The sequence below is a fragment of the Coccinella septempunctata genome, chromosome 2 (assembly GCF_907165205.1).
Source record: "Coccinella septempunctata chromosome 2, icCocSept1.1, whole genome shotgun sequence".
Taxonomy (NCBI): Eukaryota; Metazoa; Arthropoda; class Insecta; order Coleoptera; family Coccinellidae; genus Coccinella; species Coccinella septempunctata.
This window is the reverse complement of record NC_058190.1, coordinates 35659150-35680514: the sequence shown is the minus strand read 5'-3', so window position 1 is coordinate 35680514 and position 21365 is coordinate 35659150. Positions and strand designations below refer to the sequence as shown.

The window sequence follows — 21365 nt, the reverse complement described above, 5'->3', positions numbered from 1 at the left end:
GAGGTCACTCTTCTTGGAATATTTCTGTTGGATAGGAAGAAAAATTCTCGACATTTTAAATTCTGCCCTTTGCAGCATTATAACACTGTTTGGCGTTTGGACCTGAAATGTACAGGCTGTTTAGGTGAAGATCATCAAGTTGGAAAGATCGAAAATCAAGATTTTCAAATAACAGCCTATATTTCTTATTGTTTCTTTAGCTTAAACGTTAAAAAAGAGTTGAGATATCAAATAAACCTATACTTGAAAAGAGAATTTTCAGAATCATCAAGAAAAAATTAGAAAGGAGGGAAAACAGTCATCTCGAACTACTTGAATTGGCTGAAGTGATCAAAATACGGGTTGAATTTTGAAAATCTTGAGATTCGATTAATTATATTCGTTCAACTTGAGAATTTTTTTAAAAACTCCCTGTACGTTTCCGGTATAAACAGCAAACAGAACGGCGAAATCAAAAATGGTGAAAATTTTTCTGAAAAATTCACCACTGACTTCAACATATTCCAAATAACTCGTGAAACGTTGAGTTTTTAATCAAGGCATGGCATACTGTTGGAAAATACCATCAAATGAGCTACCTAACTATGGCATCACGGAAAGATTGGTTTGCTATTTGGAATAAAAAAGTAGTAGGTTGGTTCTGGTACTATTATAGGAAGTAGTAGGTCTGAAAATAATTCAGAGGAAAGTTCATTATCGGGGACCCCATCATGCAAATTTTCAGCGCAAAATTGTGATAAGTTTTCTATAAACGTCTAATAGGCCATTGCTGTGAATAACCTTGTATATCAAGAATACTTTTTTTAAACGAAAAGCTGTAAATGATAATATTTTGATACATAAGTATCATCTTATAATGTTAGTTACACAGGTAATAAAAAAAGTCCAGACAAGTTTGACTCACCCATTGAAAACTACCCTAAGCGAAACCGAACAATTGAAGAAGTAAAAAAATGAACAAATATCCACAAATAATACCCATATACATAATATATTATAGTACCATTTCATGAAGGAAGGAATAATTAGCAGTAGGTTTGTTCAGTATTGTCTCACCCTCAATAATTGATTTCGGACATGAGTTCAACAGACAAAAAGTACTTCAGTTATTTGGTTACGAGAATTGGCCGTGACATCAGAGTCAGGCAATAAGCTTGTTGATAATAAAAACGCGAAACAAAAGACTCGAGGAAGCCTAGCTTTCATTATGGTAATATCTCGATGGAAATAGCGATTTCTTGAAATTGACTAGGAATTCTCTAGCAGAACACAAGCACTTGCTTCCATCTTCCATCTAAACATACAAACAACTAGTTCTCATCGAGCTAGCAGCCATGTACAGATGGGGGGGCCAGATATTTGCAAGTTTCCCCAGGGATGGATTTTTTGAATCTGTTATGTCTGTACTTAGATGGGAAAAGGTGAGCTTGTTGCCACCTGAGGATGTGAAGGCCAATTAGAGTGTCATTAGGATACATTGCCTTTCGAAATCCAGTGCGTTATATCCATTATGTACTTTAAGGCCTGAGCAGCTGCCGAGCATGCTATTCCGGAGGGTCTAATGGGGCGATACCACACGACGAGTGAGTATTTCGGCGAAAAACATTATGAGGACGACACGTCTGCTGTAAATGAGGCATTGAAGGTGTTGTGAATGGGAGTTCTCGTCCGAAATTATGTATATAACCAGACTAAAAGGTGTTATACCGATTATCGCCAATAACTTACAATTCGAAAGATAATATGAATATATTTCGCGAATGAGAAAGTTGTATTTGAGGTGTGTAATAATGAAACTTAAAATTTTCCAGAAGTATTACATATAAACATGATTTCCCAAAAACCTCTGTAATGTTTTGCTGGGATAGGTGAATTGCTAGCTGTTCAATTTTGTCTCATGATTTCACAGGCTATGCATATTTCATTTCCACAGCATATAACAGATGAAAATCAGCTAGGCTTTTGAAGAAGTCTGACAATGCAATATCACTTCACTGTTGTAGATTCTAGTCGCTATGACGTCTACAGTTTCTTCCTCACTATTAAAAGTTTCTCGTCCAAGTTATTTTTGGTGTTGTCTTGTGTCACCGTTTGATCTGGAGTTCATAATCCTTTCCTGTCAAGTGTATTGGCCTCTGCATAAGCTTTTTATTCTTGCTTATTTCGTTGAGTTTTCTTCGGCACTCCCAAACAATCTTAGAATCGATGATATGGGAGCTCAGGGCTTGATCCCAGTCTGTCAGAATATGGGGCTATCTCCAGTTTCTGATGGTTTCTATCCAGGGCAATATTTCTGCCAGAAAGACGCTTGGTCAGTGGTCTAACGACAGCGAGCATCTGGTGCCAGTCTTGAAGACAATCCTTCGCCAGTCCATGTCGTGGTTTTCGACGATCTCCATACCATTAAATGGTACTTTCTTCGGGAGTTTGGCGGTTGGTTTCTCTTTTCCAGTCTTCTCTTTACCTAGCAGCGTTGTGAATGTTTTCTTGATGCTGGTCGTCATTGGGAAGATTCACTGATAGATGTTTATTGCTAATTCTCCCATTTCTGGTAACTCCCCTGGATGTTCGTAGAATGTTCTCATGGGTTAATCTTTCTATCACATGATGGAGAGGTATGAGATCTGTAATGATACCCAGTCTATAGTTGGGTGAGTTCTCATAGCTCTAGTGATGCAAGCACATCCTTTGAAGAATTCTGTTGATTTCTTGATATTGAAATATTACTTCGCGTTGAAGAGTACCTTGATGACTTGATATCTAAAATTCTTTATCATTTCGTATTCATAAATATTTCGCTTTTTTGACGTATTCAATATGTTTTGTGGTTTCCATTTGGTTGCCAGCGTATCTTTTTAACGAAGAAAAAATGAGACATCAGTAATACTCATGAAATCATGTGTACTTTATTTATGACTTGTTCAATTTAGGCTGAATAGTGAATCTCACAAAGAATGCTATTCAGTTATAATATGAACCTATCTATGTATACGTGCTAAGTAGGTGCGGCGTTATCAGTTATAAGATTCACAAACGTTCACCAACAGGTTTTATAGTCAGTTCTTTCACCTGAAAAATAATTCAAATGAATATTACAGATACAATTTCAACACTTTGAATGTAACTTATTTAGAAGTGGAAATTTTTTGTATTGTTTTTTGACATCCCATTTTATTTGATGGGTTATTAAATGAAATGAAAAGTTTTTCTTACTTATAAAACTATTTAGAGGTTAGTTTGTGCATTAATAAAAAGAGCAATAAAAGAATAACGAAAAACAAATATCTCTCCTCATTGTAGAAAACAAAAACTCACATTCACTCTAGCTGGTGTAGAAAGAACGTAGAATATAGCATCGGCTATGTCTTCAGGTTGAAGAAAGCTTGCATCTCCTGGACCTTCGGGAAGTAAGTTTTCTACTGCTTCAGTCCAAACGAATCCCGGACTAATACTCTGAAAACATTAACATTATCATATTAAATGACCTTCTGAAGACTTTAGACTTTACCAACATTCTATTTGAAGATTTTCCATTTTACTTATAATTTAAATTATCGTAAAATGGTCATTCTTAATTTTCCAAACTGGTTCTGAAATAGTTTCTGCAGTTATTTTTCAGAACAACAATCATGGTGTACGTAATAATAATTTTGTATCTATCACTCATTTTGTGTAGTGGTCGAGCAATTTGATCTTAACAAATTGGGGACAAAACGTTAGGGGAAAAATTTTTTTATTGTTGGATTTGCATTTGTTTCTATTAATTTTCCGTACTTCTATTTTATTCTGCTTATTTCTATTTTCAAGGGAAATTAGCAGAACTTTTGAGAATGAAATAAAATTGAAATAAAAAAAGTGAATTTTGGCAGTTTCTTTCATAGAAAATAAAACTCGACAAAGTCATGACGTAGATTAGGGGGAGATCATGCATTTTTTTGATTAATTTAGCAAATCTCGGACTTTTTTCTATTCCACCAATTATTAGTTTTGCTTTTCATCCACCCTACACGTTTAAACTCACAGTAACTTTGATCTTGCTGCCTGCTGCCACCAGTTCCTGCCTCAATGTCTCTGTAACGGCAGTAACACCGTGTTTGCTGGCTGGATACAAATTCAAATTCGGAAACGGGGGACAGTAATGTCCCGCAATACTATTGATATGTATAATTTGACCGTTGATGTTATTTTTTTTCATTATTCTTATAGCCTCTCTGGTGGCGATGCAGAGGGCTAACAAATTGGTATCTATGATCTTCCTCCACACTGCTATATCTCCGTCCATGAGAGTATCTTTGGGAAAAATACCGGCATTATTGATTAGTACGTATATTGCTCCGTATTTTGTTTCGATTTCACAAAATGCTGCGACAAGTTCGTCGTCATTGGTTAAGTCAACTTTCATGGGATATAATTTTCCTGGCTCATTTCTCAATTGCTCGGAGTGTTCCTTCATCAAGCCCACTCTTCTTGATATACCCACCACCTGAAAATCATTATTCAGATACACACTAAGTTCTAAATCTAACCGATCCATTATTATCCATAAATAAACTGATCAGGAATAATAAAATGCATCACGGTAGGATATTTTCGTGTTTTTCGAAGCTGAAAAAGTGCTTTGCAGTGTATCCACATCTTTTGGTAGAAATAAGTCAAATTAAATTTCATCACTCGATAATTAGTAATTGGGACGAGATTTTTGGGGACCCCCTGTTTTTTCATATATGGATTCGACTAGAAGATTCGACACACTAGATATATTAGGAATTGGAATCACGATATTCGAAAAGTTTTGAATTGGCTTGAGTGCTCAAGGAATGTCAATAATCAATCAATAATGGTCAAGTTTCCTGAAACTCAAAATCAAATTTAAGGTCATTTATATGAAAACCCTTTTCCTTAGTTATCCAACACGTGAAATTCAGAAATTTCAGAAATGCACACTTCAAAACTTGGTAATAAATATTCGAATATGTAAAAGCTTGTGACGTAGAATGCTACTACTACTAGAGTCTAGTAATTTTTGTTAATTCGACAACAGTGGAACTGATCAAGAAGATATAGATTTCTATATTCACAGATTACAAAAAATTGTTTCTGTAATCTGTGTCTATACCATAGACATAGAGACATGGACTGAGCAATGTCAGCATGAAATTGGCTTTTTTATAGAAAGAGAGAAATGATCGTCGGGCATTTACCTGTCTCTTTTTTGTTCACATAGAGGTCAGTGTGGACCAATCAAAATTCTAGAAAAAGACAACTGCATTCCCGATGTTCAGTTTCTCTCTGTCACTTTTTTTGACCGTATTTCATGCACAGATAGAAAGGGAAGGCACAGTCCATGTCTATATGTCTATGGTCTATACCTTCTTAAAACCGATGACATTTTGTGTCATTGTTTGTTTTTCTTGTCAAATGTGATCACCAAACTTGAGTTAGATCAGAAAACTCTAATGACCTTTATTAACTTGATGGGCGTTGCCGGATTGTGAAAATGACGTAGAATGTAGAGAGCACTTCCGAAATGAGAATTTTCGTAAGTGAATACATACAAAATGCAATATGTTAAAATTCGAAAAATATATTTCGATAAATATGAGTTATAAGGATTTGAATGACATATTTTTTGAAATTTAGGAAAATAGGCCATTGTCCTAATGATTTAGATATTTTTTATGGTTCACTTCGACGCTTTTTCTGTTGGCAGAAAAATTTTCGTATTACCTTCACACGCGCTTCTTGTTGTTTGAAACACCTGTACAAGTACCTATTTGAGTCCCCTGTTATTTTTATAAGAGAATTAGGGCTGATGAGAACACAGAGACTTTCACAGTAAGATAATGAATCTTCTTGCTCACCACCATTCCATTTTTCACAAGAATTTCCACAATTTTCGATCCAATTCCCGAGCTCGCACCAGTAACTACAGCCAATTTTCCCATCCATTTTTTCATCGACTGAGCCATAACTGATTCTTCTCCCTTGGAAATATATTTGGAAATGTTCTGTATTGAAAATACTAATAGCGGAGTTTCCAGAATCTGAATATCAGAAACAGCTGTGGAATTCCCTTATAATAATAACTAGCATTATACCTATACATGAGCCCCAGGAGGGAATTTTTTAGTTTTCATGTTAAATGGTCCAATACTGTAATGAGGATAATACATGACATTATAGAGAACTTGATGAATTGTTTAATAATAAATTCATTAGATCAAAATGTTCAAGTGATACGCACATAATATCCCACATGGAAAATCGAAATGATAATATCTATATCTTTTGAAATATTGACGATAAACTCTGTAGATACACTACTTATTATGTATAATATGCAGGTTCATTCTTCTTCAATTTTACCCAAAATTATACGGAGAACTACGAAATATATTTTCGTGGAATTCATTTCATTTTCAGTGACGATAAAAGCTGAAATGTCTTTGAAGTTTCGGTCTTTTCCAACTGTAACGGCAGTATATTAAAGTATATTTATCAACTAGTCTTCTTGAAATTGCTTGCATGAGGAATTATCATATTATCAAGATTTCAGAAAAATGTTCTCTATTCGGAATGATCACAAAGACGGTCATAGCTACTTGCTAGAATGAAATCTCCATTGAAATCATTGATTTTCACTTTCCTTCTTGACATGAACATTTCAAAAATAAAAACGACAAAAAAGGGGCAGGAAATAGGACAAAGAAAATAGATGATAACGTTTATTTTCATTCGTGGCGACGTTTCGCAAAGGTGTCCCTCCGCTTCTTCAGGCCTACAATTCATTAAAAGGAATCTTTACATGGATAGAATTCACTAAAAACTATCAACTAACTCACCAAAGACATGTATCAAGGATGAAGAGGATCAAGAAAATTATGAATATAACAAAACACTCAGAAACAGAAAAAACAGCCTGCCAGCTCCTTAAAAGAACTCTACAATACTACTCAAACTACCACCTACAATATTTACTCATCAATCCAGCTTAATCAAGAGTGTCAGTCGAAATAAAACCACAGAAATGGAGGTCACCGATTAGAGGCAACCGCACCCTCTATAAAGAGTATAAACAGTAGGCTAACAACAACTTCAAAATCTGAAGACTACGCAAGAAATCGAATAGTATTGATCCAGTAATAACAATTTTAATTCAACATGGATATTACAATTCAGAGTTAACATATGCCATGCTAATTTCCATTATAAACTTGCAGGGTGATATTTTTTCTGGAACACAGTGTGTTTAACAACGGAACTTTTTTGGTAGGCTACCTGTAGTTAGATTATTATGAAAATCCAATAAATTCATTATTTTTTTGACAAATCAAACTGAACCATATGTTTTGAATAATCGAAGTGTTTTTGAAATCAGCCATTCGCTGAACTCTACATTCCTTGTCTTTACGAAAAAAATTTCCTAATTTGGGGAATTGGAATTGCTATAGTAGGTACAGTTCCGATCGGATCGAGTTGAGAACTATTACATGCGTGGATGTGAAATGAAAAAAAATCAGCCTTATCTGACGGATAGTTTACGAGATGAATATTTTTTGTTTTTTCATTTTCTAGTGCAAATAAAGTATGTAGGTATATGAATTGCTTATGATTTTTTTATTGCCCTTGTTTTTTACATAGATATTTATATTCATATTTTCTGGTACCAGTTGATCACTTATGATGGGTTCAAAATTTTTCTCCAACGGGCTTAATTGTCAGTTCATACACCTGAAACACCGATGTGGTAAAGTTGATAAGTAATATAATGCTCGTTAACTATGAAATTTACCTGAACGTGGGGTGGTGTAGATAGAACATATTCTATCGAATCAGCTACATCTTCAGGATCTAGAGATGGAATACTTTCCATTTTTTCAACATCATTTTTCATAACCTCAAACCCTTCTGTTCCTACGGCTCCTGGACTGATACTCTGAAACAAGAGATAACTATAAATATAAAATGATATTTATAGTAAGTAGGTTTAACTATGGTTTCGTGCCCCAAAGACATTCAGTAATAATGCAGTGGTGGGTGATTGTAAAGCAGGATTTCCAAAAGGCCGAAGTGCGAGAGGCACAGTTATCGCCAAAGAACAATAGATCTTATCAGAATGAATAATTTAAAAACAAACGGCCCATGTAATACATCAGAGTTGTCATAGCTATTATATTCGAAGGCAAATGCGATGCAGTGAAATTTCGAGTAAGGGGTGAGTGCTAGTAAAATGCAGCCGTTTGTTTGAGAGAATCCCGGAAAGTATACGCCAAAAAAATGGCTGGAATTTTTTGGGTCGTGACAGCGAAGTGATGTGCAGAAAAATTAAGATTGAAATATTGGAGATGCTTGTGAAGTTACTCGTAGTCGAATAAGAGATATAATGGCTACATATTTTATTTTCACGTCTGGCAAGACTGTTGGTTACAACTTCGAAGAATTTTTTGAGAACAATATAGACTTATTTTTTTGGTGAGCTTTAGAAAATAATTTTTCATTTCACAGTTGCATCTCATCTACACCCACTTCGATGTTATAATCACTCAAGAAGACTTATTTATATCATTGGTTGACATATTTCTTTTATCACTAAGTATATTATGTCCTGAGTTGCGGGCGAGGTAGGATCCACAGAAGGTTATTCTGTTTTCAACGAACTTGGTTTTTTAATGATTTCGAACCTCATTATCATTAATTTGTTACATAATGATCAGATTTTTACCGAAAATCAGTGAATGATGACAACTATTCAACAAACAGCTTAAAAAAAAATCATGGTTTTGTTTTTCACCTTGGAAAAAATAAAGTGAACGGATGAAACAGCAAAAATTTCATATGAGGCAGGAAATGTATCCAAAAACAAAACAAGGATTGAGAGGATCGCACCTAATGAAGCTTGTTGGAGATTTGATCTGCGCTGAATACGAGTCATGACAACATAATGAGGATTAATCACACCTCCCATTTTATAAAGAAATGAAAGAACGAGCAGTAGGTTAGCAATAAACAGTTTTTTTTCATTACCTCCTTCTTGACCGAATTCAGTTATTTTTCATAAATGCAATGGTTACAACTGTCCGCGTTCTCCTGATTCATACCCATGAATTTTCAATGATATATACCTACAGAAAAATCACAAGGACTGTTCACGTTCCAGGCCGGCTGATTGGTCCATGTATTTCAGCTGGTTGAACATAAGCCTTTTGAATTTTTGATTGAAGGTGTTTTGGACTGATTTCATTAAGAATTATCTACATTTATGGTGAGTTTGAGCAGGTTTCCTAACAACTAAGACCTAAAAAGGAAACAGGTTTGCCTTCTTAATTGGTAGTAGTGTAGTGATCGCATAGACAATTTGAGGTTAGTTATGTTGCCTTTTTATCACGTCTCTCCACCTTCATAGCACTGCCAGCAGCATTACATATTATAGTCAATTATTGTTTTGGTGTATTCTTTTATTTGGTTGGGCAATCTTCTTGAGAACGTCTTCTTGGCGTAGTCCCTTTCACTTTACCCTTTCACCAGTAATCGCCTTAAGTTATCTTTATCTTTATTGCTTCTTGTAACCTAACCAAAGTATTTTAGTATCTTGGTATTCATTATTTCGGTTATTCAGTTATACACAGCGGTTGTTTGACTTCAGGATGGACTTACTGTTGTAGTTCATGAAACTCGATGTACTCTTTTTCAGCAATGGAAGATCTATTTTCCTTTTTCCTTCGGTCTGGTGCTTTCATGGTCCCCGATTCTACTCTAGAAAAGGGTATGGAAAATTTATATTTTCCAAACTAAAGTTCAAACTATTATTAGTTTGAACTATTTCGTTTTTGGCGTTTAGTGTAAAAAATCTTTTAATCTTTCCAGGTTTTTCAAAGACATTTCTATTCTGCTTTTCATCTTCTGTATGCATGTTTGTCAGTAGTACACCTAGGTATAGTCCATTTAAGATGTCTAAAACACTGGTGTGTGCACTTGTCACTTTTTGCAAGCATCAACATTTCAGAAAATCGGGGATATGGGATCAGTTTCGTGGCGGCGCCACCATGTCATTTGTTTCGTTCTATCCTTGTTCTACCAAAGGAAGTCAAATGATCTCTCGTTTTATTTTGTTTTGCGTTCATATATCGAATATCGATCAACGAGTTCAAAATATGAACTGGCCCATTTTGTCAGCTGTTAAGGATTATTTGTGATTTACCCTTTAATTTTCTTTGTAAAAACAAATCCTTCAATATTTTCAACACTATCGAATAAGGGTCCGAAGGAGTATTTACTAATTTTCTTCGAGATAATTTCCGTTTGACAAATTGAATTCGTGAGGGGGATAATTCAATATGATATCAATAAAACACAGTTGATTGGTCAAATATCCAATATATTCAGTTGACGGAAAGGGAATTTTCACTATATCTACTCAGGAAGAATATTTTAAGTAACGGACTCGAATAGATTTATGTATTTCTGATTCTCAATACATGCTCACAATTCACATTACGTATTTCCAATACAGTTTCTTTGAAACATTGTTGAAGTTTCCATAAAACTTAGCTATATCGGTCCCGAATGTTCGTTCATCTCATTTGGTTCTGCTTCAAATTCCAACGACACCGAATTCTTAGCTGTAGTTCTTGATTGTCCATACAGAAAACTGAACGACATGTTGAATAAATGAATGTTCTACATCCCTTTCTCGAAACTATAATATACATTTTCACACACCAATAATCGTTTATAAATAGAACATATTCGTGAGTCGAAGGAAGTATTCAAATTATTTTCAAATATCAATTGACAATGCTCTGTCAAATTCCAAACAGCGCTACCTACAGTGGGAGAAACGAAACTGATCCCATATCCCCACGAAATTAAAAACAAAATCGAATCAGTGAATACACCAGAGTTTTAGACATCTTAAGTCCATTCAAGAATGATTGACATCTCGGTGGGCTATAGAAAATCGAAATTTAAGTTGATAATAGCCCATAAGTTGAGATTTTGTGTTGCTAATTTCAGGTTGGTATTGAGAATAAACACTTATCTATATAGACCTATTATATATGAATCTATGTACTGACCTAAGATAATTGGATTTTTGCTGCTGTTTATGTCCTTAATTCAATGGAACAAATTGGAAATATAATTGTACCAATTTTGAATGCTGATTAATATGTTCAGAATTCGAATATTTCTTCTTTTCAAGTACCTTCTAGGTTATATTTATTTACTCGACTTCTGTGAATGAAACTACAGAAATTATTGAAGATCTTTTATGACCAGATATTAAGCTGCGTCTGGACTTTCAAGGCCTACGGGGATGTCAATCTCTACCCACAGTAATGAAATTTGTTTTCTTCTGGTTGAAATCTACATCATATTATCTATTTAAGTTAATTCAGGAATTCTTTGTTCGCTTGTTCGTAGGAGGGTTTCATCCGCGTATCGTAAATTATTATTTGTTTTGCCAATAAAGACACTATCAAACTCCAGTGTCTAAAGAATTTCGATAGTGATCTTGTGACACCTCTTCCTAGGTCTTGGTTTTTACAGAACCTGCTCCATTAGATGAGAATTCTTCGTAATGCTCGAGAGTTAAACGAAGATCTTCATTATATGGACGACTGCCTTTAGTCATAAGTTGGCACATTTGGTAGATAGAACTCTAATCGTTCGATGAATCTTTTGACGGTTTCTGATTAGGATGAAACAAGTTGGGATTGAAAAATGGCATCAAAAGTTGATGAATTTTGTATTGCATACATACCATTGAAAATTCATGTGTACTTGAGTTGAAAAATGGGCGACAATTGTGACTATGAGTAAATACAACAATCCGAATACTCAAAAAAGTAGTCTGAAATTAGTGAATGGATAATCGTCGATGTGATTCTCACCGTAACTCGAATTTTGCTTCCCTCCTCCACCAGCTCCTGCCTAAGCGACTCGCAGATAGCAGTGACTGCGAATTTGCTAGCTGGATAAATGTTCAGAAATGGAAGTAGAGGCACTTTGTGTCCCGCAATACTGTTGATATTTATGATGTCTCCATCAACTCCGTTCTTTTTCATGATTCTGATAGCCTCTCTGGTGGCGGTGCAAAGTGCCAAGACGTTAGTGTCAATTACTTTCCTCCAAAATTCAGTGGTTCCGTTCAGAAGACTGCCGGTAGGAAAAATGCCTGCGTTATTGACGAGTACATGGATAGGATCGAACTTCCTCTCGATTTCTTCGAAGGCTTTCACGATCGCGCCATCGTCTGTCATGTCCACTTTCATTGCATGAAGTTTTCCTGGTTGATTCGCAAGTTTTTCTGCGTGTTTCTCGACCAATTCACTTCTTCGAGCAATGCCGATTACCTGAAATAAATGAAAATGGTTTGAAACTGCGGAGTGTTTGGCCCTCCTACACTGGCAAAACGTTGCATACAATATTTTGTGGAATGAAAAGTAGGGTGCACAAATATTTTGTTCGACTCTTCAATATTTTGAAGCATACAGTTCAGTGTAAGAGGACAACGCAGAATCTCTGCATCAGCACAAAACGTAACAATGAAAGCTACATCCCTTCCAATCACCTCTGGGTAAAATCACTGATGCATAAAAATTGTGTTCACATACATTCATACTTTGTACAAACAAATTTCTCCATATTTTAGCGGATAATTTCAAGTGAATTTCTACCACTGCAAGAGGATCTTTACGTAAAACAATACAGAGTGTTGGATAAGCTTTGTTGTAATATAAGTTACATCTAGTTACTATGACATTGATAGTTGTCATAATATAGAGGACAGTTACGGCTGGTTTCATAATCAAACCTAAAGTCCATTTAGTTTTAAAGCTTCCTTTAACCCGACTGAAAATTACAGTAAAGGAAGCTTTGAGCTTAAAGTGACTTTTACGTCCAGTTTCATAATCAAATTTAAAGTCACTTTAAGCTTGAAGCTTCCTTCACTGTCATTTTGAGTAGGGTGAAAGGAGGCTTTAAAATCAAAGGGACCTTGGGTTTAATTATGAAACCGGCCGTAAATTTGATTAAGAAACTGGACGTCAATAAATGTCTTATAAGTTTCTATCCATTCATTATCATAACAAGCTCCTCAAAGATGGCATCGGAAAAGCTATTTTGTAATTTTTTCGTAGAAATTAGGAAACTGATTGAGATTATTGGGCAGATGTGCTATTAATTATTAATATTATTTTCCCTTTTTCCTAGATATTTTGCAAGAGATCTTCCAGTGTAGTGGTAAAGAACTCATATAGCAAAAATCATACAGTTTAATTATTGAGTTGAATTGGACAATAATTTCTTGTGTAATAAGAAGAAAGTGAATATCGTTTGGTAAGAACTAAATGAAACTCATTTCCCACGAGTATGATTGTAAAATAAGCTGAAATCATATCTTATTAAAATATAGAGAATGCTCAAAGATTATGTTTCTGAAATTGCGTGATATTTGATATTCATGTGATGTGGGATGGTGGTGACAATTAATGTAAAAAATTCAATTACTAATATCTGCTGAACGGTGTTTCAATATAAAGGATGTTTCAAATTGCGCGTTTTTTTTAAGAATAAATGAAATATAGATGGCGCACCGAATTTGTCTGGGTATTTTGACATTTAAAAAGTATGATAAACGACATTTATCAAAATGGCTTTGTACACGATACAACAACGCGTTCAGATTGTTAAATTATTTCATAAAAATCAGCGTTCTGTGAAAAGTGTTTTTAGAAAATTACGTGAATTTTATGGTTTACATAATCGTCCATCTAAAAGCACTGTTGGTGGAATTATTAACAAATTTCAAGAGACCGGTTCGGTGATAATCGAATTTTTGAGGCCTGAATTAATAAATATTGATAAAGAGGACATTTGGATTCAACAGGATGGCGCCACACCTCACTTTGCAAATGACTCAATTGATTTATTGAAACAATAATTTTCGGGACGAATAATCTCCAGAAACGCTGATGTCAATTGGCCACCAAGATCATGTGATTTCACATCGTTGGACTATTTTCTTTGGGTTTAAGTGAGAAGCCAGGTCTATAAGAATAATCGACAATCGCTTCCTGAAGTAAAGAATGAAATTATTCGTGTCATCAGTGAGTTAGAGCCTTAATTATGTCAAAATTTCATTGAAAATTTAAACGTCTGTAGTGCTGCAAGAGAAGGCCATTCGGCAGATATTATTTTTCGTACATAAATGTCATAACTGACACTTCAATTACAACCAATAAAAAGTTTTTGAAAACGATGGCAAATTATGTGTTTTATTTATCTAAAAAAAAACGCGTAATTTGAAAATTAAAAGGCTCAAACATGAGTGGAAGTTAAGCATAGATAGCTTCCCGAAAAAAAGGAGTGCATTTTGAACCTAAAAGGTTTTTTTTCATTCATCCCATTAGTTTTTACAGTTTTATTAACGTTATTGAAATCAGTGAATCAAATTTAATCGTGGATGAAATTCACTTACAATCATGCCATTCTTGACCATCATTTCGATAATTTTGGCGCCTATTCCTGCGCTGGCACCAGTTACCACTGCAACTTTGCCTCTCCTTCTCTCCATTGATAGTACCATGTTGAACTCAGAAAAATATCCAAAGTATCAGTATACGGGATGTAAGCTGCAATCATAATTTCGAATCAGGAGATGAATATAGCTTGGGTCTCATGAATCATTCAAAAGATGTCTAAATTATCATACATACCAGCCGATAAATTACACGATTGGCTGGTTCCCAAGTGACTATTGAAACTGAATAGCTACTATATTCGGTATCAGGAGTGAAAATTTTTCATTGCTATTATAATGAAACGTGCCGTTATCTTGTGGTTATTATCTGTTTTGAGTTCATGATAATTGTTATTCGTTAATAATAACTTTCAATTGCACTCATTACAATAGGAACCATTAAAAATTTTGTCAACTATCGAAAGCAGTTTTATCCAGTGAGTGATTCGTTTTCATTTGTTAAATCGGATCTTAAAGTCTTTACTTTAAATGGACAACCTTTTTCTTATTAAAATTACCACAAATTCAGTGCTTCAAAGTGTTACACAAATGCATTGTTTAATTTTCATTGAATATATTGAATATTCACAATGTCCAAGAATGAAGTATTCAAAATTCTGCCGTAGTAAACTGTCAGAATCATAAAACTAGCCTTGCAATCCACCAAGAGGCATGTTCAAGGCTGAAGAAATTAGCCAACTATTTTAAATCTTTCAGAACACCTATATTTTTTTCAAACATAGATTTTAGTTTGACTACTACAGATGACTGATGCTGTGGTCGGACCAACCAAACCTTCTACCACGACCAAAGCCGGTCGGTTGTAGCATACAAACGAGCTCATAGAGCTAAACCTCTCATGATGATGGACAGATGATGACAGAGGGGGAGTAATTCACGAGTCCCTCTAGATTTAGCTTGGGAGAACCAAAGACTCCAAGTCTGTGTCTGCCGCCGGGCAGTCACAAAGGATGTGCTCAACCGTTTCCTCCTACTCTAGGCAGAGCCTGCAGAGTTATTCATTGACGATGCTAACTTTGTGTAATTGAGCTCTGATCCTGCAATGTCCCGTGAAGACCGCCGTTATAGATCTAAGATTGATTCTATAAAATCCCACTGAAATGGCCCTATGCGAGTGATGCAATCCAGGACAGTTGCGTCAGTATTCCAAGACCCTCTGCTTTATCCAGCTATTGTTCTGTCCCTGACTAAGGAATTAGAAATTCCTATAGTTGGTTCCGGGCCAATTAGCGCTGAGGTTGCGCATTTTCTGGCTAGACTGGCTAGACTGGCTAGAGCATTCAATAATTCGTTGTCTCTGAAGCCTGAGCGTCCAGGTACCCAAATAAGTTGCAGTCTGTTGTGACTTCCCAATTTGGAGATGTTAGATCTGCATTCGAGTACCTGTGCTGAATTGCATTTGTAAGCTGCGAGAGATTTGATGGCAGCTTGACTATCCGTTAGGATTTTTATTGACCTACCCATCCAACCCATGTCAAGCAGAAGGTTGGCGCATAGGTCAATGATGAAGATTACTGACCTGCCCAGACTAACACTGAGTTCTACCAGCGATCTACGACTGTAGACTCCGGTTCCAGAGCCCTGTTTGGTTCTTGGCACTCGTCAATTTCTGATAGACCTTTTTTCCAATAGGTGCTTCCTGAGGGGGAAGTTTTTCTCTTGCGGTTTTGTACTTCTCCTTAATCTCGTTTAGATACATGATCCTAAACCATAAAAAGGTTCCGGACCAATGACGTAGTTCGGATTTTTTTCGGTGCATGGTCTCCTCGAGTTAACAGGAACCCAGACTAAACAGACTTATTTTATTTGTTGTTTGTTTGTTGTTGTTTGTTTAGTTCTCTTCGGCACTATCAAACTATCTCTCAATTGATGACATGCGAGCTTAGTGCTTTTAATGCAGCCTGACTGCCTGCATGTATCGCTATGTCACATTGCTAACAATTCCTTTCTAGGATCCATACATCTTTAGATTGCATAAATATTGAGCATCTAGTGCCAACTCTAAACAGCCCATCTCATCCGTTTCAGGATTGAAGAACCATTTTTGTACCATTTAAGGGTTTTTTTTTTCGATAGGTTGGGTGTAGGTTTCCATACCTAATCTTCATTCCTAGTCAGTTCATCATCTCATCACTATGAAGATGCGCTAAGAGATGTTCTTGGTCAGAGAGGACCAGGCTGTCTGATTCCCAATTCCGCCTTCACCCGTATCTTCTCTGTATATTGTTAATGCCATATGGCCTCATGGGCCAATCTGTCTGTCACAATATGAAGTGGTGTGAGATCTGAATGATTTCCGGTGTACTACTACGGCACGTTCTAGTAACTTTACTGATGTTTAACGACGGTTTTCCTCTTAATGTTCTGACTTGCTTTAGCTTGCCAGACTATTGCCCCATAAGTGATGTTTGGTGTCACGTTTATTGAAGCTTGCTATCTGGAGTTATTCCGAGATATTTAACTCCAGGAGAATGGGCTTGGAGAGGTGAATTTGTCTGTGTCTATGTCCGGGCTCACTACGACTCAATTTATTTTCATTGAATAGTGTACTGAATGGACACATCTCCATTTTGCTTCTGAAGTATAAATATATGCAGATTTCAATTTACATCCGTTCGTCACAAATCGATGTTATGTTCGGCAAGTATCACACATGTAGAGATGTATTTCATGCAAATCGGCAGGATCCAATTCCCATTTATCTATTCATTGCTCCCAAATTCACGATTCGTATGCCGCGATCTGCTGGATATTCAATTATTCCACCTCGGTCGGGGTTTCTGATCCCGAAAACACATTTCGTTTTTCGTGTTCTCTGGCGGGAAAACCGTCACAAATGGGACAGGGAGTTGGAGCAGTTATGATGTTGAAGCCCGGATGATATTATTCATCAATATGAACATTTGTTCGATATTTTAATTAGCTTGACGTGTTCGATTTCGTGTTCTTTCATTACTATTTGATTGGTTTTACCGGATGACCCGCATAAAACAGTGCTGTCAAAATACGTGAAAAGTTTGGAAGATCGTAGGTGTACGATCATCCACCTGAGCGGGATGGAATCCCTCAAAAATCTTAAATGGCCATATATAGGGGTCGAGCGTTCTATCATTTTGAAAGGTTTGCAATTCTATTTCCGATGGGGCGAAAAATTTCGGTTTTTCGGACGGTGAAAAACTGGTTATGATGGCATTAAGTAAGTAATCGAGTCTCTGAACGAATTTCAAGTATTGATATGAGGGATTCAGAGCTGAAGTGAACCAAGTCCATTCAGCCTAGTTTTGTAGTATGGCTTGGAAGTTGCTTATCACCAATTAATTCAAAAGTGACTTCTAAGGGCATCCATATACATATATACATATAATTCAGGCATAGCCCTGAAATTAAATAAATATTTCTTCAACCGATTAAAGGAAAACGCTGATAGAAACTGTCAATTAAATTTTAATTCAGTTCAGAATTTTATTGCCAAAAAGTAAGTTCAATCGGACTCATTTATAATATTTCAGCGTCTCAATTCAGGATATTAATTGAGAAAATATTAGTTTAATTTTTTTCAAGAGACTTTTCACGTGGTATATGTTTCTTTTTGAAAAACGACTGAGATTGAAGAAAAATTCCCAATTTTATAGAAGACAATGAGGATTATTAAAAATCAATTGACGAGTAATAGCGTTTTTTTTATTATTGGTTGAAGAAATATTAACTTTGTTCCAGACTTTGCACGACCCTGTATAATTTGATCAATATGCTACGGAGATGAAGGCAAAACCTCATCAAAATTCAGAGTGAAAAAATCTATCATTATGGAGATACCTATTAGGAATGGATGGCAAGGTTAAAACGCATAAATACTTCCTGCGTTGTTATTGAATAGAAACCTTCATCTCAAGTGATGATTTCATAACACCAATTTGAAGATAGTCATTGAAGTTATTCTTGGAAAAATTTCGGATTTCGAATCACCAAGCTATTACGCTCTCATTTCATCCAATCGTCCAACCAAAATTCAAAATCGTGTTTTGGAGAAACAAAATTTTCAATATTTTGTAAGTTGATGCAACTTTATGATCCAGGAACAAATCAACAAGGAAATATAAACTGCGTTCCTTATGGAATAATGTACGCAATGTGAATGTAAATCGTCAGATCTATAATGTTTTTGAGAAAATTGAATCTGTGCATTCTCCATCCAAATACAGTGTCCTTAATTCTAAGGTATTTTGAAGAAAATATTCTGATTGAGTTCTCTTGATCCGTTTTTCGAGATGTGTATTCGCAATCAGAAGTTTTAATGCATATCTTGCTACTATACATACCAAAATTCCCAATCGGCCTATGGCAAATTCGCTTATCAATGAAGCCCTTCAATTTCAAAGATTCTTATCTTAAGTGCTTAGCACTTTTTATAGTAGGACTAAAATGAGTTCAAAATTGAAGGCACTTTAATAGTTATTCACTTATTTATGTACCAAGGATGAATAAGGGTCTATTTTAGTCAAAGTTGCAAGTATAGTCAAGGAGACAATGAAAATAATATTTAAATTGAATAACCTCTTACTCTTCAACAAGTAAGATTTGTAGAAGGCATGCTGCGCACAATCTTCATATATCTAGGCTCTTATATTCTTAGTATACAAGTTTTTACACCGAAAACTCATTTCAAATTATTTTAAACTATTGCAATGGAAAATTTTTCACAGCTGCTTAATTGAAGTAGCGGAATAGAACATAAAAAATAATCTGTTATATTTTATTATAAAAAATAATTTATAGTTCATTTGAGGACCTTATTTCCTAGAATACTATGTACAAATAATCCAGTATGAGGAAAGCGTGAATTCGAATCGAGGTTTTAGTTGTCATCAACCAAGATAAATTTGACAAGTTTTGGAATTTTGCATTCAAACTGTTTTCAGTAAGTACCTACCTAATTATTTTTTGAACCGAAAATAAAATCCAAATTATAACATAAACGAGGAAAACATATTTCTTGAATTAACAAGCGGATATTCAAAATCAAATAATTGAGTGTTATAATTACCTGTTAGAATGACAGGACTCTAGCTTCAACCAACACCAGTTAAACCGATATTAATCTGAAGAACTATGCGGCAAAAACTATTATCGTGCTATCAGTGTAGTTCGAGTGTTTTCCGTTGTATGCATTGCAAGATTAAGATTGAATAACACATTGGCCTTCATCAAATAATATGGTAGTTCGGTTTCAAGGCAAATCTGAGGTTTAATAATTGGTAATTCTATAGAGCGATCATGACGCATAACTGCTTCAAATCTAACAGTGGGTAGAATATCGAATTGTGAAAAATCGAATTTCATTTCGATACATATACAGGATTTGTACCTACGGTTTATATTCGTCAAGCATGCTGAAGGTGATTCTATATCCGAAAATATTAGTAGTAGTAAAAGAACATTGGGTCAAATATGAAACGTTTTCGATAAAATGGAGTAGGCAATAAATATTCCGTTCTTATTTTGTTATTTCTTCAATTCTTCAAGAGTACCCATTCCCTACCGCTGCATTAGGTTAATTTTTTTTAATTCAACACCTGATGTATAATATCCTCAACCTTTAGTTAAAGAAGAGAACCAATATTACCTCTTTTTAGGCAATAATTGCATATTATATGTGAATAATTTAATTTTCTTCCATTTCAAAAATTAATATAAAACTTTTAAAAAAAAATCTCTTGTCCTTTCCAAGCAAATAACTAGATAAGGTAATAAGTAATCCTTTCAATTAGTATGCATAAACGTTAATTATGTTCATCATAGATTTTCGAGTGAAAACTAACATAGATATATGAAGAGACACCCTCTAGAAAATTTCAAATGAAATTACATATAGGTATCCTCTTTTGGACGCAGTTATTCCTTGATGCAGTTCACACTCAATCTGCAATTGGCGAATTTCATAAAATATACAGCATGAAATAGCTTTATTTCTATAGCTATGTATCTGTTCATATTCGAGGACCGGCTAAAGTTCAATAAAATATTCATTTGCATCAGGGAATTCCATCTTTAACCGGCTAATATGCCAGAAACAGCATGTTACTTTCAAGTTTTATCAGTTTAATTTCGTATATATATTGTACGCTTATTCTTAATTGCTCAACAAAATGCTATGCTACTATTAAATTTATGTAAAATTCATAGAAAAAATGCATCCCTTCGAAGCCTTCGACGAACAAGGAACGTCGTAAAATTTGATGGGATTTTTATGGCCATTGCACAGAAGAAGAAACTAAAAAAAAACATTATCCGGTGGCATACAGGCCAGGAATAAAGCTTTGCATCTCTGGGTGGAAATCCAGCATCAGCATCATCATCAGGAGTTTCGGAGTTATAAAAAGTCAAATTTAGTCAATTTCTTAGGTGAATTTGCTACTTAGTTTATGTATATTTTCTTATCTTCACTATAACCCTCTACACGTAATTTCTATTTTCGTCGACCTGACCAAAAATGATATTTTAAGTTCTGATTTCCGAACGAAAAGTCGAAGGCGAGTACTTTTCGTAGTGATTCACTTTTCGTACTGATTTACTTTACGCCCGGGTTCGTCACTTAGGAACATATTAGATCCCGGAGCTATTGTATCAATTTTGTGAATACAGAATTTGATGGAAAGATAAGTGCCTGTGACATAACTGTCATTTGATGTTGTCAAATTAATTCTTTACGAAATCGGCTAGATTTTACCAATGAAGTAGGTGCGTGGTCAGAATGTTAGTTCAGTATTATCAAGAAGGGACAGTGATGACGATATGGATAACAGTAACATTTGACCAGAGCTAA

General features: G+C 35.1%; 2 protein-coding genes across 6 annotated transcripts in view; one reads left to right on the top strand and one right to left on the bottom strand.

The window, feature by feature from the left end:
• LOC123306299 (neuropilin and tolloid-like protein 2) overlaps positions 1-21365 on the top strand; it is a 414806-nt gene that overhangs the window by 112667 nt on the left and 280774 nt on the right. Inside the window, exon 2 of one of the 4 annotated variants that reach the window (XM_044888228.1) lies at positions 15754-15756. The exons of the other annotated variants lie outside the window; for them this stretch is intronic. The gene's annotated coding sequence lies outside the window, so the exon portion shown is untranslated. The remainder of the gene's footprint in view (positions 1-15753; positions 15757-21365) is intronic. 4 annotated transcript variants of the gene reach the window in all.
• On the bottom strand, positions 7601-19743 carry LOC123306301 (farnesol dehydrogenase-like). Of its 2 annotated transcripts, none has more exons than XM_044888231.1 (5): positions 19587-19743; positions 14480-14633; positions 11892-12353; positions 7793-7936; positions 7601-7731 (listed from the first exon to the last, which is right to left on the bottom strand). In XM_044888231.1, the coding sequence occupies exons 2-5, from the start codon at positions 14585-14587 to the stop codon at positions 7690-7692; spliced, it is 756 nt and encodes a 251-aa protein (XP_044744166.1). In that variant the 5' UTR covers positions 14588-14633; positions 19587-19743; the 3' UTR covers positions 7601-7689. The 2 variants fall into 2 exon arrangements, with proteins under 2 accessions (XP_044744166.1, XP_044744167.1); XM_044888232.1 differs by lacking the exon at positions 19587-19743 and adding an exon at positions 14718-14800.

Coding starts and splice junctions, on each gene's coding strand:
- LOC123306301 (XM_044888231.1), bottom strand. CDS start 14,587: ATGGTACTATCAATGGAGAGAAGGAGAGGCAAAGTTGCAGTGGTAACT. Junction 12,354..14,479: donor TGGTCAAGAATGGCATGATT/GTAAGTGAATTT, acceptor CATTTATTTCAG/GTAATCGGCATTGCTCGAAG. Junction 7,732..7,792: donor CTACACCACCCCACGTTCAG/GTAAATTTCATA, acceptor TCGGTGTTTCAG/GTGTATGAACTGACAATTAA.